Source organism: Artibeus jamaicensis, unplaced genomic scaffold (assembly GCF_021234435.1).
Source record: "Artibeus jamaicensis isolate MK-2021 breed Jamaican fruit bat unplaced genomic scaffold, CSHL_Jam_final contig_1128, whole genome shotgun sequence".
In the NCBI taxonomy this organism is placed as follows: Eukaryota; Metazoa; Chordata; class Mammalia; order Chiroptera; family Phyllostomidae; genus Artibeus; species Artibeus jamaicensis.
Window position 1 is genome coordinate 1,515,125 of NW_026521220.1, and position 17,646 is coordinate 1,532,770.

Sequence of the window (17,646 nt, forward strand, 5' to 3'; positions counted from 1 at the left end):
ATGCTTTGCCTGACTAAATTGTGCCTCTTCTTCCAGGAAGCCTTCTCAGATCTCTGCAGGTAGCAGTTCTTTGAGGTCACCTTCCCATTCAATATCTTCTGAAGTTCTGTTACTTCCTTGGGACCTTGGAAAGTGTAGTCAGGCCCTGACATGCCACACGCCAGGAAAGGCTGAAGAGTGTGGGGTACCATTTACACCTTAAGGGAGGGAACCTGTGATGCTAACATCCAGCAGGTGGGCAGAGTCCTGGCCTGGTGCCTGATCAAAAACAAATGTGAAGACTTTCACAACTGCTAGGGCAGGGGTGCCAGGAAAATAGGGGGGTACCTGAAGGGGTGAGGGGTCTGGAGAGCTTGTGCTTCATCCCTGCTGAAAGAAGTGGGGCTCCCACTCATCCTGCTGAGGCCCTGGCCCCAGCCTTTAACAGGACGGTTCATGAAGCTCAGGGGTCAGAGAACTAGGCTGTTGCCATCAGACTGTCTAAGGCTGACAGGGCAGCGTTGGGATGCATGGGAAAGCATAAAAAAGGTTTGGACAGCCCTGACTGGTGTGGCTCAGTAGGTTGGGCATCCTCCCACAAACCGAAAGGCTGCTGGTTCGATTCTTGGTTAGGGCACATGCGTTGGTTGCAACCCAGGTCCCCAGTTGGGGATGTAAGAGAGGCAACTGATTGATGTTTCTCTCTCTCTCTTCCTCCCTCCCTTCCTCTTCTCTAAAAACAAACAAACAAATAAATCTTAAAAAAAAAATTTAGGTCCTAGCTGGTGTGGCTTAGTGGATTGAGTGCCAGCCTTCAGACCAAAGGGTAACGGGTTTGATTCCCAGTTGAGACACAGGCCTGGGTTGCAGGCCAGGTCCCCAGTCTGGGGTGCATGAGAGGCAACCACAAATCCATGTTTCTCTCCTTCTTTCTCCCTCCCTTTCCCTCTCTCTAAAAATATATTAATAAAATATTTTAAAAAATATTTTTAAAAATATTTGGATGAGTTCAATTGTTCAGCTGTGCGGGACATAGATAGCAACTTTGCTCCAAGGAAGAGATGGTGAACTGGGCCAGAGAGCTGGCATCTCCTGATCACCCCCAGGCTCACTCCAAAAGAATCACAGACCAGCATTCTTTAATTAACAAAGGCACTTGAGAACCCCTACAAACCCAAAGTCTCCAAGAGTGGCCATGCGGACATCCCACCCTGCCACCCTCCATCTACCCAGCCACGGCACTCAGAGTTCATCATGACCTGCAGAAGGATCCATGCCCGGCTTGATGAAGATGCCTTCCATGGCCTTCCACGTATTGTGCGTGTTGGCGCTGGGCATGCCGTGCACCTCGTGCTGCCCACGGATGGGGTTCCCATACTGCTCACCAGTGACGGACAGGAACACAGAGGTGCCCACGTGCTGGAATCGCACAGAGGCCTCCCGCTCCCAGTGCTGCCCTGAGCAGCGCACCGTCCACAGGTCGAGGTCGTCACCTTCACCATCCTCCCCAAAGGCGCTCACCTCCTGTGGGTGCAGGGAGTAGAGGGGACAGAGGGCACGCTGAGTTCCCTGTGGTGGCTTGCCTGGCAGCAGCACTCACACCTAGGGCACTGGGCCTCAGGTTTTCCCTGCATCTCTCAGCCTCAGCTTCCACAGCTGCACTCTGGGACAACACCAACCCCAGCCCCCAGTAGAGCCTCCCCAACAGAGGCTCTTCAAACGCAATGCAAACCCTATCCCACCTGAGTGGTGACCACTGGCCCCCACAGAGCCAAGGCCCCCTCCTCTCTCTTCCTCCACGTTCTTCCCATCCTAATCCCTCCGACTTTCAATATAAAGTCCAATCCCTCAGGCTGACAGTCAAGGTCTCTACTAGCTCACGCTTTTTGTTCTGACAACCCTCCAAAAGCACCCTCTGTTCCACCCCTACTCCTTCCCTAACCTCCCACCCTTCCTCCCCTATCCCGTTCCAGTGAACTCCATGCACTAGCTCTTCCCCAGGCCTGGAAAGATGCTCTCCTCCTCTCTGTGGCCTAGAGGACTCCTGCTCATTCTTCCAGACTCAGACTTAGTTCTTCTTCCCTTGCAGGTTTCCCAGGCCAAGGCCATATGGATCCCCCTCCTGGGTCCAACTCGCCCCCAGGAGTGGAGCCATCCAGCAGGCTCAGAATCCTTTTTCTTGACAGGCTTCCCGCTGGCCCCAGATAGGGACCCAGGTGAGTCACCTGTGTCTCCAGAGGGGGCCTCAGTAAACACTGAATTTAAATTCCTCTTTCACAGAGGAAGTTGAGGCTCAGAGTAGGTGAGTGGAAGGGTAGGCTCTGTCCCCAGCCCCTCACACACACACCAGAAGCCTCTCCTGGGGCGGGGGAAGGGGGCTCACCTGGTTATTGGACAGCGGAGACGGGAAATGGTGCGTGTGCAAGTTCTTGCCAGTGAGCACGTGCGTCAGCCTCACGGCCTGCCCGCAACGCACTGGGGACCCTCGCGGGCACCCGCCCTCCGAGCCGCCGCGGATACGCCAGTAGCTATTGGCGTCGTCAGACGCCTCCACGCCGGTCACAGACTGTTGGCCACTGCCTGACGGCGACACCCCACCCCCACCCCCGGGGTCACCGTCAATCCGAGAATTTGCAATCCTCGGCTTGAACACCATAAACTTCCCCCGGACAACCTCAACCCTGCGACCCCAACGGCTCCCCTCAAGCTCTCACCCGTGGCCCCCCCGCTGAACTCCAAGTCCTTTGGACCACGGCTCCCAGACGACCATACTCGCACCCGATATCCCGAATATCCCCTCCAACCTCCCATCTTTGTCCCCCTAGGTCCCCCAATAACTCCAGCCAGATAACCCTCAGACCCCTGGCCCGCAGTCGCCCAAGATCACCCAGACTTCAAACTCCTAGCCCTAAGCCCCGCCCCCTAGAGATGCCCCAGTCCTGAGCCCCGCGCACCGGATCCGTATTTGATGTCGTGCGAGTGCAGCCGCACCCTGTGCTGCGTGTTGAACAGCTTCAGGACAGACCCGCAGGTTACGAGCCCTGCGCCGGTCTTGGCGGCACCGGTGGCCGGCACCAAGAACGCCAACAGTAGCCCCAGAAGCGCCGCTTCCGCAGCTCGTCCACGGCTCGCGCTCCACATCGCCCCAGCCCGGCTCCGCCAGCTCGGTCCCTTGAGCCGCTTCCTTCTCCGCAGCCAGCCAATCCGGCTTTGACAGGGACCGGTGCGGCAGCCAGTCGCCGGTCTCTCAGCGCTCCGCCTGCCCTGCCATTCGGTCGCGGCGGAAGGGACCCTCCCCCAGCTTTCGGAGCCGCAGCTAGGGAGGGGGCTGGAGACACGAGGAGGGTTTTAATTGGTCCACGCTTCCGAGGACTCACCAATGAAAACCAAAGGGAGGTTGGTGCGGCTCCAAGCCCTGCGAGAGCAACCCGGGTGCAGCTGTAGGTTGAGGGCGCCCCACCCAGTAGCCTCTGACCCCCCTATTCATGAAGCTCCTTCATCCTAGATCCCCGAGCGCTCAATCACAGCTCCTCTCAGAGCCTGGGTCCGCCGCTGCTGAGTCTTAAGGTTGTTCGACCACTAGATTTTGTGGTCACAAAGTCGACAGATCTCAGGTCGTTCAGTTCCCAGATCCTGGGATTAAATAATCCCCTAGTCACTAGGCCATTGTCCCCTCTCTGACATTGGGTCACCTCAGGCCCTAGACCCTGGGGTTTCTGAATTCACGTAACTTCCCTACTCCCTTCATGACACTATTGCCACTGAGCAGCAGAGGGCAGCCGGGAGTTGCGGTGTTGAGGATAACGGTACGTTCTCATCGGAAAGCCCCAAAAGTGGGAAGCACCCAGTCTTAGGAAACCAGAGCCTTGGCAAACTAAGCGAGTGACGGTGGGAACCAAGACTGGGTGACTGTGTGTCCCAGGTTTCTGACAAGCACGGGCCCCGGTCTCACTGCCTTCTCATAGGGCTGTCAGTTTTGTCTTCAAGGTTGGGAAATTTACATGCCTATTTATTCATCCATTAGCGGAACGTCCTTACGTTGATTTCACTCCAGGCAGTCTGTTGAGGCCACAGGGGAACTGGCTTTAACCAATAAGTTGAATACCCATGCACTTGGGGCACCAGCAAAGCCAGGAGAACAGTTCATGGTTAATGAACTTATCCAGAATTTTGCATTCAGAAAATTCAGAACAGAACCATTTTAATTACAGCAACGTGATATCTTGGAGTTTTTGTGTTTAATACTGTTTTTACTTTGAATTACATATGGGATAGGGCACCTTGATCTTTCCAGGACTTAGAGTGTCTAAATTGCTAACGGTCTGCCCTGGATTTGAGGAATCTTACATTTGAGGGGCCTCCAGCCCAGGGTAGAGAAGCTAGGATACAGCCTGGAAAGCAATGGATGTTTCCATTGGACATACCAACAAACATCTCAAACTTAATGTGTCCAAAGCAGAATTCCTGCTCCCCTCCCTCAAAATGCTCTCGCCACCACCCACCCCCAGGTTTCCACATCCCAGTAATGTCACCTCCGGTGGCCATTTGCCAAAGCCAAGAACTTGGGATTCATCTTTGATTCCTCTCTTTACCTCACATCTAACCCAACACTGTGACTCCAAAACAAATTGCAAGTCATCTCTCCTTCGTACCTCCTCCCCACCCTAAGCCAAGCCACCCCGTCTCCCCTCCAGGTATCTGCCACTGCAGCCTAACTGATTTTCCTGCTTCTGGGGGTTTTGCAGTGTCTCACAAACAAAGAGGACTCTGGTTCTTTTACTGAATGAGCTTATAATAAATATCCCATTCTAGAAATGGATTATAAAATAAGAAAATAAAGCCAACGCCCTGCTGGTCCCCAACACACCCACCTTCCCTCCTCCTTCCTTTCCCCTCTAAAGATAAATAAATAAAATCTTAAAAAAAAAAAAAAAGCCAGCATCATGCCCTGGCTGATGTAGCTCAGTGGATTGAGCACGGGTCTGTGGAGCAGAGGGTTGACGGTTCGATTCCCAGTCAGGGCACATCCCTGGGTTGCAGACCGGGTCCCCAGTGGGGGACACATGAGAGGCAACCACACATTGGTGTTTCTCTCCCACTCTTTCTCCTTTCCGTCCCCTCTCTCTAAAAATAAATATTAAAAAAACAAAGCCAGCATGATGACAAATGGTTTGGAGCCACCTGAGTCTCAGAGTGGTTTCTTACACAGCGACACCTGAAACAGGAGCTGAAGCTCAGGTGTCTCTAGTACCATGTGCCTCTGAGGCTGGGGTGAGAATATAGTCGGTCCTCCCCGAGGACTTGGGAAGTCCTCCCAGTGGGCCCTGGGAAGCTGGTGGGTATCGCAGCAGCTGCTGTCTCTCAGAATCTTGGGACTCCCCTTCTTAGCTGCCTCTCGCCACCAGGATTTCTGGTCTCTCTGAAGGTGGAAGGTGGGAGGTGGCTGCTCTTCACCATCCACACCGTCAGTGCAAACTGAACCCAACTGTGCATCCCAATTGCAGGCTCCTGGGACAGAACCCGACTGGCTTAGCTGGGACTGGGGATGTGCCAGTATGGCCAAGCAACTATGGCCAAATGGTACGACAACAGGGAATGAAAATGGCTGTCGTGGCCCCCACACTATGGTGGTGGTAGCAGTGGGTGGCCTCAGGGAGTGGGTCTTACGGGCTGAGCATGTTCTTTAAAAGATCCTTACCAAAAAAGCTCTGTGGAGAAAAATTAGTCCCTGACCCCCCACCTTGAGACTCTGGTTCCTCTGATGTGCAGCAGAGCAAGTCCTCTGCCCTGAATCACAGGGCTGGGTGTTATGCGGAAGGTCCTCCCTGCCTGGCTCCAGAGGAAGCTCTACAGTTGCTGTGTCCATAGGCATGGACCACAAAGCCTGCTCAGGCTGGGTTAAGCAGTCCTGGGCTCTCTGCTCCCGGCAGGCTCGGTCAGGAGGCATGAGAGACCTACCTTCTATGTGGTGAGTCACTGTAGAACATTTCCACATGTTCTCTCAGCCACGGGAGAAGGGAGGTGAGGGGGGAAGGTGAGCTGGTCCCTGGGCAAAGATGCCTTATCAGGGAGAAAACAGACTCCCCTGGGAGGCCAGAGAGGAGGAGAGTGCTGACCTGTGGCACGGAAAGGCCAGAAGGCCCAGGAGAACCTTGGAGATAATACCTGCGGTGCCCACAGACTCTTCTGGAGAGAATAGGGTGGTCCCGTCCGGGGCCACTGCAAAAACGGTAGTCATGTGACCAACCCGGGGCAGCCAATCCCGTGCTTGACCAACCAGCAGCCCCCATGTGGCTTGGCATGGAACCTTCAGCTTCAGAAGTTAGAGGTGAGAAATACAAATTAGGAAGACAGGTAGTTGTAGGAGCAGCAGGAAAGTGTGTGTCAGAACGTGAGGTGTGGCATGTCAGAGGGAGGGAGTCACCCTGGCAGAGGAGGAGCCCTGTGGAAGCAGGAGCCATGATGCACAGGGGCTGTGATGGAGGGGAACCAGGAACCCTGATGGCTCAAAGAGCCAGGAAGATGCAGTAGACAGAAGTAGAGAAAAGCCCTGAACAGGGATTTGTGTTCAACAGAGCATGTGAGGTCATGGGGTCCAGAGGACTGCCAGCTGTCATGAAGGCCAGCTGCAGCCAGACCTGGCCACTGGAGGTGCTATTCGAGGGCAGGTAAGCAGGCGCGTGCAAGGGAGGCTGAAAGTGCCGGTCAAGAAAACTGTGCTCCATCGACAGAAGCTTTATTTTCCCCGTTGGCTCTCTTGAGAGGCTGAGCAGAGTTCCTTGTGGGCATTTAGCCCATTCTGACCTCAGCTCAGGGCAGGGGCTGGCAGGGCGGGCAGCGTTTCCCTGAAGCAGGAGGAAGGGAGGAAGAGCAGGAAATCTAGAACTCGGTTCAGCTTAGCGGGACCTGGGGGGATCTCTAGGGCCATCTGTGGAGTGGCTGATCTTGGCCTCTGCTCGAGGGCTCTCTAGGTCTCGCTCTCATCACCCCCAAATTTATAGTTCTTGTCTTCCTCCTTCTCCTCACTGCTCTGGCTCTCCCCCGTGGCCACCACTTGCTCATACGGGTCGGAGACCACTCCAGCACCATAAGACACGGAGAGCTGGGGCTCCGAGAGGTTCCTGGGTTCTTGCTCCTCAGCCGTATTGTTCTCCTGAGGGGTGAGCAGCTGGGGGACCAACAACTCAGTGTGGAGCTGCTCCCCCTTGGCCACCCCCTGATCCGTGACAGCTGGCTTGGGCAAGGAGGAGCAGGACTCTTCGCTGCGTTGGGAAGTGCTCCTGTGAGAGGCAGTGTGATGGGAGGTGTCGTGCTGAGATGCCTGCTGGGGCGCCTGCTGGGGCGCCTGCTGGTCCCACTGGGCCTCCTCCAGCTTTCGCAGCAGGCAGGTCCAGTCGACCGCCGAAGACAGGCAGATGTGGGAGCCTTTCACCTTCTTGAAGCCCAGCAAGAGGTCCATGAGTGTTTCAGTGATGGGAAAGGAGATGAAGCCCAGCTGCTTGGCGAGGTTCGTCTCAAACTTGTACTTGCAAACAAGCAAGGAGACAGCCTGCTCCGTCAGATAGTTGACAAGCTCCTCGTGGCAGGGGTTGGACAGGTGGGCTGTGGACTTGGATGAGATGGAGGGCAGTCTCGTCTTCTTCGTGAACTCGTAGTTGGGGCTCTGTGCGGCAGCCAGGGAGGGAAAGGGAGACACGTCATGCCATTCTCGCTGCCCTGCAATGCCCCTCACACCCAGAGCGCCCTTCATGTCACCCACATGGACACCATGTCCATCCCACTAAAGGTATGGCCTCGTCGCATCTGCTCTGCTGTCCCCCTAAACGGCTGAGCACAGGTCAGCCAACCCTCACACTTAACCACACTCTCACCACCACACTGGCCACACCAGTCAGGCCCAAGGCTGGTAACCTCCTCACAGTGTCAGCCAAACTGAAGCTGGACAATCTAGGTTCCAGCAGGTTCTTGCCCGGCCCAGGCCTGGTTCAGAGAAGGGAAGTAAGTGTACCTGTGCCTTGTTGGGTGAGAAGAGGGTCGGGGGCTGTGCTGGCCCCCCACCAGGGTGAAGCCACCTACATCTCTTCTGTGCCCTTCCTGGCCAACTCCCTGTCATCAGGCCAGATACACTGGAGTGCTGTCCAAGGCAGCAGGGTCAGAGGGTCCTGGACCCAAGATGCCGGGCCGCACTCTGGGCTGCTGTCTGCAAGGGACAGGACTCTTCCCCCATGGGGAAGTCTCCAGGACTCACGTGCAAATGTTAAAAAAATTACCCAGAATTAACAGTAGCCTTTATTTATCTTCGATAACACCCAGCAGTAACTAGGCCAGGGTTCCTGGGCCCCGTCAGCTTGTCCCTTGCTCAGGTGGTTTCCACAGTGCAGGGCAAGAGACCTGAACCATGGGTACCTGCCAATGACAGTGGCTACAAAGAATGGTGGCTGAAGGGGCCCTTCTCTGGCATCCCCGCCCTTAACCCCCCCAGTCCCACTCATGAGGATGTCGTCTGCGGTGACAGTGAAGTGAGTGATGGGGAGAAGCTTCTTTCCAAGGAGGTGAGTGGCGAGAACAGGGGGAGGTAGTGGACGGTGAGATGTAGTGGGAGGAGAGAGGGCAGGGGGAGGTGGGCGGAGCTTCGACCTGGGTGAGGTGGGCCTGGCTGGGCACCTCCACCTTGGTCCCCGGGCCGGGAAGGGTGAGGTGCAGCCTCCGCCAGGGCTGGGCCCTTTGGTTGGTTCCTGGGCCCCCCCTCAGGGGCCCAGAAGCGAACATGGGTTGTCTCTGTTCTTTGGGGCCCTGGTCAGGTGCCTCCTGCCTGGGGTGGGGTGAGCAGACCTTGGTCTCTTCTGTGGGTATCACTTGGAGCCTGAATTTGGTGACCCCTTGGGCGCTAGCCATAGGAGAACCACATTCCTTCAGCTTGCCCCGTCCTCTAGACTTGCTGCCTTTTTTTCGAGCCATCTTGTAGCTGCAGGCTGTGGTGGGGGGAGAATCATAGGGCTCCTCCTCCCCTTCGGTGGGTATGGCCTCCTTGGAAGTTTCCAAATTGGGCTCTGTGCTGGGCTCCCATTCTGACGGGAAGAGAGGGCAGCCGTTGTGGCGGCGGGCGCCACTGAGCTTGTCCACAGCCTGGTTGATCACACTCTGCAGGGCAGGGAAGAGGTGGTGCTTGGCCAGGAAGTCCAGGGTCAGATGGGGCTCACGGAGGGCAGAGTAGCCAGGCACGCTGAAGGACTCTGGCTGGCTCAGCAAGGACTTGATCTCCTTGTTGAACTCTCTCTGGAGGGAGACCGGCTTTCTCTCTCCAGGACCCGGCTCTGACGCTGCGAGAATGCCCGAACTTGAGCCCAACGAGTCCCATAGCAGAGAGTCCCCCTGGGAGCAGGACTGCCCCAGGCTTTTCTGGAGAGAGAGGTCGGACTCTCAGAGGTGTCCAGGACCAGCCAAGCCAGGCCTGAACCAGACTCTGGGGTGGACTCCATCCTACCTCCCCCCCGGGCCAAGGCGCCATCGCTCACCCCTCTGTTCTCCAGCTGCAGCAGCCGTTTGAGACTCTTCTCCTCCAAAAGTCTGTCCCTCAAGGGTGGCAGTGGGCCCACGCCATGGCAGCTCAGGTTGCTGCCTTGACTGTGGGAACCCAAATAGTCAGCTGTGACGCTGCTATGTGAGTCAGACATGGAACTGGAGCAGGATGGGTAGTTGTTGGGGTGCCCAGTGCAGAGGCTGGGCTTGACTCGGTGCCGGTGCACGGTGCTGTGGCTGGGCCGGGAACGCACCCGCCGCCCACCCGTGGGCACCTCTACTGGGTCCTGCACCTCCACCAGCGGCATCCCAGTCTCCGTCTTCATGGCAGCCATGCGCTCAGCTGCTTCCTCCACCACCCTCTGCAAGCTGTCCAACACCTGGCCCTCAACAAGGAAATCCAGGAAGCTGCCAAAGGGCCGAGGGCCCCTCAACTTTTGACGGTGGCTGCGAAGCCCTGAACTACCTGAGCGGCCACACATCTCAGGTGGGCGTGGGATGTGGCCCAGCCTGGAGGTCTGCCCCATTTTCGGGAATGCCGGCTTCTTAGGTGGCGGCACCTGAAAAGACAGGGAAGTCACAGTGGGCAGGAATGCCCCAGAGGGGGGTGGGTCCTCTGGGGTTCTAAAGCACCAGGAGCTGGGTGGCGAGTGGGAGGTGGAAGGAAATGTGTTTTGGAGTCAGGCAGCCCTGTGTTTGGACCCTGGTTCTGCCAGCCATGTGACTGTGGGCACGATGGCCCATCCTGAGGTCCAGTTTGCTGGTCTGCAGAGTGGGAGTTCACTTAGGGTTGCTCTGAAGCTTCCCTGATATGTACATTTCACAGACGCAAGTCTTGGCCTGGGAGCCTGAAAGCCCACTTCCGTCCTCACACAGGGTGTGAGTAGGTAATCGCAAAACCCCTCTGGATCCTACTTGGGCTCCTCATCTGTCTGGAGAGCAGGCCAGGGCTGTTACGCTGCTGGGCTGCACGAACCACCTGTGGTCCGGAGCTCTGCACACTCCACGGCCACTTCTGTGATTTCAGTCCCAAGCCCTGAGTAGACTCCTTGATCCCACTTGGGAGCCCAGTCCATGAAGCCCCTCCCAGGCCACTTGTAGTCAGGGGACACTGGATGAAATTGAGCATGTCTAGGGCCCAAGGGGGTCAGAGCAGTAGTCACTCCTGAGGGTCATTCCTTAAGGACATCAGTAAGAGGCCCAGAGGGGAAATCAATAGGAAGTGAGAAAGTGATGTTAAAAAGAGAAAGGAAGCCCTGGCTGGCATAGCTCAGTGGATTGAGCTCGGGCCTGTGATCCAGAGTATCGAGGTTCGATTCCCAGTCAGAGCACATGCCTGGGTTGCAGGCCAGTTTCCAGCAGGGGACACATGAGAGGCAACCATACATTGATATTTCTCTCCCACTCTTTCTCCTTCCCTTCCCCTCTCTCGAAAAATAAATAAATAAAATATTCTTAAAAAAAGAGGAAGGGGAGGGGAGGGGAGGGGGAGGGGGAGGGGGAGGGGAGGGGGGGGGAGGGGAGGGGAGGGGAGGGGAGGGGAGGGGAGGGGAGGGGAGGGGAGGGGAGGGGAGGGAGGGGAGGGGAGGGGAGGGGAGGGAGGGGAGGGGAGGAGGATGGTTGTGATCTGGGGCACCAGAGCTGGTGAGGAACATGATGGGGTTGGTCGGGCCCCAGAGTCAGGCTCTGTTGGGCACATACCCGGGACAGGTATGGGGTGTGGCCGGCCTCATCATCTGCCAGGTATCCTGAATGGTGGCGACAGCTGGTCATGATGTGGGTACCCAGGGTCCACTGCCAGCCTCCTCTCTCTTCAGTTCTGTGTGCAGCTGCGGATTCCTTTCTGCACCGGGCGAGGACATGGAGTGAGAGTTTCCCTAGTGTTCAACACTCCATCTGCCTGTTGGACACTGTGCCAGGGGCCCAGGGGTCCCCAGGTTCCTTGCTCTCCCCATTCCATACACCTCATGCGGCTGACCCTTTTTCTGCTCGAGTCCTCTGGACATCTACCCATACATCTGTGCCGAGTTGTAGGGGTGAGATGCCCGAGGACGTCTGCGTCCTGTCTCTGACCCTCTCAGACCTTCTCCTTTTCTAGACCCCGGTCATCCTGGCATCTGTCCCTGGACCAGAGCCCACCCGCTCACGAGAGTCTGCACATCACTCGACACCAGCCAGTGCGATCTGCGCCCTCCAGGGGGCAGGGACACTTTGCCTTGGGGTCACCCCAAATCCTCCCGGCGTGCTTATTTGCATGCGGTACGCTGATTGGCTCTCAACGGGAGCTCATTCTCTAGCGCTCCCCCCGACACAAAGGTGATGGGCGGGGCCCACATTGGCTCCTCCCTCATTTCTTCAGCCTCGCAACATTCAGAGCCCAGAGAGAGAGGTTCTGATTCTCATTCCACATTTGCTCTGAGGGGGGGCCTAAAGGACAAAAACCAGTCCCTGTAGAGACACAGGCATCTTCTTCAGCTTCTCTCCGGTCCCTGCATTGTCCTGGGCCTCTTGCTTTCCAGTATCCTCCCCTCACCCAATGTGGACAACGCCCGGGTCTGTCTTGAGCCCTCCCCATTCTGCATTCTCCCTGAGCTCAGTGGAAAGAGTCCTGCCTCTAAACCACAGACCTACCTTAAATTCCTAGCTCTTCTGTTCCCCTCCTGTGTGACTCAACCTCTCTAATCCTCTCCTCCTCCTCTGTAAATGGAGCTGAATGTCCTTCCACATGGTAGTATGAAGATTACATTTTCACACCGCACCCCACTATGTCCCTGCATAGCTTTATATCCTCTCCCCCTCTGACCGGTAAACTCCTCATGCAGTCCCCCTCCCAGATACCACCTCTTTAGAGAAGCCTTCCCAAAAGGTTCACCCTTCCTTGGCATACACAATGACCGCAAATCCCATCCCAGATTCTGCCACACGCTTGTTGTTACTTATTTGTCCACCAGATGGAGCTCCTTGGGGGTGGGAACCGAAGCACTCACCCCTAATCTCTAATATTTCTAATACCACTAATAGTATTAGAATAGATACTCAATAAATGTTAACTTTCTCCTTCCAATCTTCAGACACTCAGGACCTTTGAAAGCCTTTCCAGGATCATCTTCCTAACAAAGAGTGATGGTTGATTGAAGTCCGATGATGTAACAATCACATTTGATTGGCACAATCACAACAGTTCTTATGCCAAGAGCTTGGTGAACCCTTTGAGGTCTCCAATTCTTACACTGCCCTCATAGGAGTTGCTATTATTTGTTATCCTCAAACTTGGCTTTGTCATCTCTGCCCCTGACCCAGGGGGGCAGCCAGGGCCTGCAGGACCAGAGCAGACCCACATGCAGCCTCAGAGCTTTGGATCTAGTCCCAGCTCCACTACTTCTGGCAGGGTCACTTTGGGCAAGAAACTTCCCTTCTCTAGCTTAGTTTTTATCTGTAAAACAAATTGGTAAACAGAAATGATATCACTGATGTCATAGGCTGAACGCAAATACTGCATGCCCCTTGGGACATTCAGGACAGCTACATCATGTCAACCATGTGACATGATTGTATTTGTATAGTCATGGGTAGGGAAAGCTTCTCTGGCCCACAGAGAAAAAGAGCAGTCTGAATGTAAAAATTAAGAGGTGGAAGCAGGGGTTAGTGCTTTTGCAAATGAAGTGATTGGCATTACATGTTTTCTTTCATTTTCTTATTGTTTAGAGCTTTTACAAACCACAAAAAAAGACTCCTCTTAGAAAAATCCATAAAAGACAGCCCTGGCTGGTCTGGTTCAGTGGATTGAGTGCCTGCCTGTGAACCAAAGGGTCACAAGCTCGATTCCCAGTTAGAGCACATGCCTGGGTTGTGGGCCTGGTCCCCACGAGGGGACACATGAGCGGCACCACACACTGATGATTCTCTCCCTCTCTCCCTCCCTTCCTCTCTCTCTAAAAATAACATCTTTTAAAAAATTAAAAAGAAAGAAAAATCAGTAAAGACAAATGGGCAATTTGAAAAAAGAAACATAAAGAGCTAATAAAACCCTGACTAGTGTGGCTCAGTTTGTTGGAGCATCCGGCAGCCAAAAGTTTGAGGGTTTGATTTGGGCCACTCCACGTGCCTGGGTGGAGGGTTCAATCCCCAGTCAGGGCATATGGGAGGCAACCAATCCATGTTTCTCTCTCTTCCTCTTTCTCTAAAAGTAATGAAAAAAAAAAAGTCCTTGAGTGAGGACAAAAAAAAAAAGCTAATAAAAGCATTAAAAAGTTCATAGTCACTATAAAAAAATGAAACAACACAAGAATTAGGTAACACTGATTCAATTACTATTTCTCAAAAATTGGGAGAAGAGGAATTGGGTGTGTCTGTTTGCTTAGAATACTGGAAGGACACTACACCCAGAAAGTTAACAGCACTAATCTCTGGAAAGGTTGAGATTTCTTTCTTCAAGTTATCTTTCCTGTGTTTTTCATAATAAGTCTGCAGTCTCTGGAAGTTTCTCTTTGCAATAGCCCTGGTCAACTTAGGTTGGATCCAGCACGCTGGGTGGAGGTGGGAGGTCGTTGCAGGGCTACCGCGGACCGCTAGGTGGCAAGAACAAAGGTGAAGTGCGGGCGGGACTCGTGTGAGCGTATAGGGGCGGGGCCTGGACTGTTTAGTCCACTCCCCTCACGTCCCAGCCTCAGGCGGAGGAAAAGGATGTCTTGGCCTCGCGTGCAGCTGGTGGTCACCGCGGACGACTTTGGTTACTGCCCGCGGCGGGATGAGGGCATCGTAGAGGCTTTTCTCTCCGGGGCTGTGACCAGTGTGTCTCTACTGGTCAACGGCGCGGCGGCGGAGAGTGCTGCGGAGCTGTCTCGCAGGTGAGGAGGGTCCCCCTACAGAGCCTTAGGGAGGGCTTCGGTCATCGCCACTCCGCTCCGTGGCCGCCAGTACTCCCGCCGCTTTCTGCCCTCAGGCATCAAATCCCCATCGGACTCCACGCCAACCTGTCCGAGGGCCGCCCGGTGGGCCCGGCTCGCCGCGGTGCCTCCTCGCTGCTCGGGCCCGAAGGCTTCTTCCTTGGCAAGATGGGATTTCGGGAGGCCTTAGCGGCCGGAGATGTGGCCTTGTCCCAGGTGCGGAGGCGCGGCTGCGGGAGGAGGACCCCTCCCACCAAGGCTCCACCCCGAGGGCTCCCTGACGCAAACGGGTGGGAGCCGAGGCTGGGTGCTTGCGGATTCCAACTCTGGAGCGGTCACACGCTGACTTAGGGAGGGGTTCTCTTCAGTAGCTGCTTCCGGACGTTTAAGGTGCCAATTGCCCTCACCTTCCAGGTGCGGGAAGAGCTGGAGGCCCAGCTGTGCCGCTTCCAGGAATTACTGGGCAGGAAACCCACTCATGTGGACGGGCATCAGCACGTTCACGTGCTCCCAGGTTGGTGGTCCCAGGCAGGGGGCTGTGTGCCCAGGTGAGGTGGGAGGTGCTCCCAAGCAGGGAGACGCGCTCCGCCCTGACCACGGCACCCGCCCGCAGGCGTGTGTCAGGTGTTTGCAGAGGCACTGCAGGCCCACGGGGTGCTCTTCACTCGGCTGCCTCTGGAGCGCGGACTGGGCAGCTGTACTTGGCTCGAGGCGCCGGCGCGTGCCTTTGCCTGCGCGGTGGAGCGTGACGCCCGGGCAGCTGTGGGTCCCTTTTCCCGCAGAGGCCTAAGGTGAGCCTCCCCTCCCCCACAGCGGTGCCGTTCCCTGCCTGGCCCAGGTCCCAGTGGGTCCAGCTGGCTGTGCAAAAGGCCAGCTGAGTCCGCTTCTCAACATCGAAGGGAGTCAGGCTTCCATCAACAGTGGCTCCACCTCTGATCCGTCTGTCCTCAGCCTAGCCCTACCCATCGCTGTCCTGCTGGTCCCTGCTCTGATGCCTGGGTATCCACAGGTGGACCGATATCTTCGTGGGCCTGAGCACCTGCGGCCGGCATATGTCAGCTCATCGAGTGTCAGGGGCCCTGGCTCGGGCCCTGGAAGGTACACCCACAGGCCACTGCCTGACCGCCGAGCTGATGACCCACCCAGGCTACCCCAGTGTGCCGCCAGCTGGAGGATGCGGTGAGGGCCCTGATGCCTTTTCCTGCTCTTGGGAGCGGCTGCATGAGCTGCGTATCCTCACGGAACCCACACTGCAGACCCGGCTTGCCCAGGATGGTGTGCAGGTCTGTGCCCTCCATGACCTAGACTCCAAGAGACCCAGGGAAGGGGTCCCTGGCGAAGCCACTCTGGAAACCTTCCTGGAGTCCTCTCAGCTGTGATGCTGACAGCCAAGAACTAACGCCCCAGCACTCAGGAAGGGGGCAAGAGCTGAGCTTTGGCACAGCCCAGAATTAAGCCCTAGAGTGGGCCCTGGCTTCCCTGGGCAGAATGATGCCATCTCTATGCCCAGGTCCTCATGACTTGTAGAGTGTAGCCACAGCTTCCGGAAGCGCTCTTGGCTGCAGGAGATTGGGCCTGTGACATCTTGGCCTGGGGCTTGCCAAGCATTTTGGGCTCTTCACATTTCCATGTAAACATTTTTTTTAGGTATAGTGGTGAGAGATTACTACTGCCCAGAAAACCTTCACAGACACACAAACTGACAAAAACAACTTCAGGGTGCAAACCTGGTCACTATTCCAGAGAAGATATATAAAATAAAACAAACTCTACTGTCTCATTTTGCTCATGCTTATGTTTTATTCTTCTTTGGGGAGTGTAGGGGGAGGAGAATATCTCATCTGGCTATTTTTATTTTTTAAATATTTTTATTTATTTATCTTTAGAGGGGAAGGGAAGGAGAGAGGGAGAGAAATATCAATGTATGGTTGCCTCTCATGTGTCCCCTGCTGGGAACTAGCCTGCAACCCAGGTATGTGCCCTGACTGGGAATCAAACCGCGATACTCTGGTTCGCAGGCTCGCACTCAATCCACCGAGCTACACCAGCCAGGGCTCGTCTGGCTGTTTTTAGAGAGGTGCATTATCTCAATATTTATTTAGGAGGCCGGATTCCCAATGGGCCCTGGTGCTGTGTGGATGCCCTGAGCCTGGACCAGATGTGGGGAGCGGAGCAGTTGGGGAAGGGGAAGAAGTTCTTGGAAGCACAGGGAGTCCTGACCTGCTCTGGGGGATGGAAAGGCAGATGGAACATCATGTGACCCTCCTTGTCTCATGTGAAACTGCTTATGTGCAGGCACTAATGTCCCTACTTAACAGACCTAATAATGGTGGGAGTGGTAGAACAGGGGTTTGAAGCTACCTGTTCATGTATTTGCCATGCACTATGTCAGGCATGGAATCAGGTGCCAACAGAGCCTTCTCCTGGCCTAGGCAGCCTTGATGGCCATTCAGCTTTCTCAAGGTGGGGAATCTCCACCCTTTCTGCCTCCATCCACCCGTGACCCCATCCCGGATTATGGCTTCAGCCCCCCTTTCTGGTTCCATCTTCCATCTTAACCTTCCCTAGACCTTGACTCTTCTAGGTACAGCCCCTTTCCTCCTACCTTTCATTCACGGCTATAAACTGGTCACTGGGAGTTTGGTCCCTCCTGTTGCCTTGCCTTCACCTCTTTGCCTCAGTCCACTGGGGTCTGACCACACTCCTGCAGGCTGTTGGCTGGAGCTAGCAGGGGTGACCTGCAGGTAGCCTGCTGGCACAGGAGCACCTTCCTCGAGGGGGATTCTGCTGTTCTAAGAGGAGGCAGCTGGCTGTGTGGCTCTCAGGCTCAGGGCAGATGTGGGTGGGCAGGAGGGACACTTGGAAATCTGTAGACGCTAGATGAAACTGTGGGAGGGAGAGGCGCATGAGCAGAGATGAGGGCCCAGCCCAGTGTTTTAGAATCCCCTTCCAGGACCTTGGTTATGGCTTCCGCAGTAGTGGGTAGTATGTTTTAGTCTGACTGTCTTGAGAACCACATGGTACCCCCAGGAGCATAGTCTGCAAGCAAAACACTTCCAGCCCTGGCTGGTGTGGCTCACTGGACTGAGCTCCGGCCTGTGAACCAAAGGGTCGTTGGTTCGATTCCCAGCCAGGGTACATGTCTGGGTTGCAGGCCAGGTCTCCAGTGTGGGGGCATGCAAGAGGCAACCACACAATGATGTTTCTCTCCCTCTCTTCCCCTAATGTCTAAAAATAAACAAATAAAATCTTTTTTAAAAAA

General features: G+C 55.4%; 3 protein-coding genes across 3 annotated transcripts; 1 reads left to right on the forward strand and 2 right to left on the reverse strand.

Annotated features, from left to right (window-relative positions):
- Positions 1–1,101: 1,101 nt before the first annotated feature.
- Positions 1,102–3,217, reverse strand: SDF2L1 (stromal cell derived factor 2 like 1). The gene is made up of 3 exons (XM_037131494.2): positions 2,934–3,217; positions 2,363–2,559; positions 1,102–1,503 (listed from the first exon to the last, which is right to left on the reverse strand). Exons 1-3 carry the CDS (start codon positions 3,118–3,120, stop codon positions 1,222–1,224), a joined length of 666 nt encoding a protein of 221 aa, XP_036987389.1. The 5' UTR covers positions 3,121–3,217; the 3' UTR covers positions 1,102–1,221.
- A 3,427-nt stretch (positions 3,218–6,644) lies between these two features.
- On the reverse strand, positions 6,645–11,335 carry CCDC116 (coiled-coil domain containing 116). Its single transcript, XM_037131495.2, has 4 exons — positions 11,200–11,335; positions 9,495–10,058; positions 8,812–9,378; positions 6,645–7,642 (listed from the first exon to the last, which is right to left on the reverse strand). Exons 1-4 carry the CDS (start codon positions 11,269–11,271, stop codon positions 6,947–6,949), a joined length of 1,899 nt encoding a protein of 632 aa, XP_036987390.2. The 5' UTR covers positions 11,272–11,335; the 3' UTR covers positions 6,645–6,946.
- A 2,825-nt stretch (positions 11,336–14,160) lies between these two features.
- On the forward strand, positions 14,161–16,156 carry YDJC (YdjC chitooligosaccharide deacetylase homolog). The gene is made up of 5 exons (XM_037131485.2): positions 14,161–14,345; positions 14,441–14,600; positions 14,799–14,898; positions 14,998–15,175; positions 15,394–16,156. Exons 1-5 carry the CDS (start codon positions 14,182–14,184, stop codon positions 15,761–15,763), a joined length of 972 nt encoding a protein of 323 aa, XP_036987380.2. The 5' UTR covers positions 14,161–14,181; the 3' UTR covers positions 15,764–16,156.
- Positions 16,157–17,646: the final 1,490 nt, after the last annotated feature.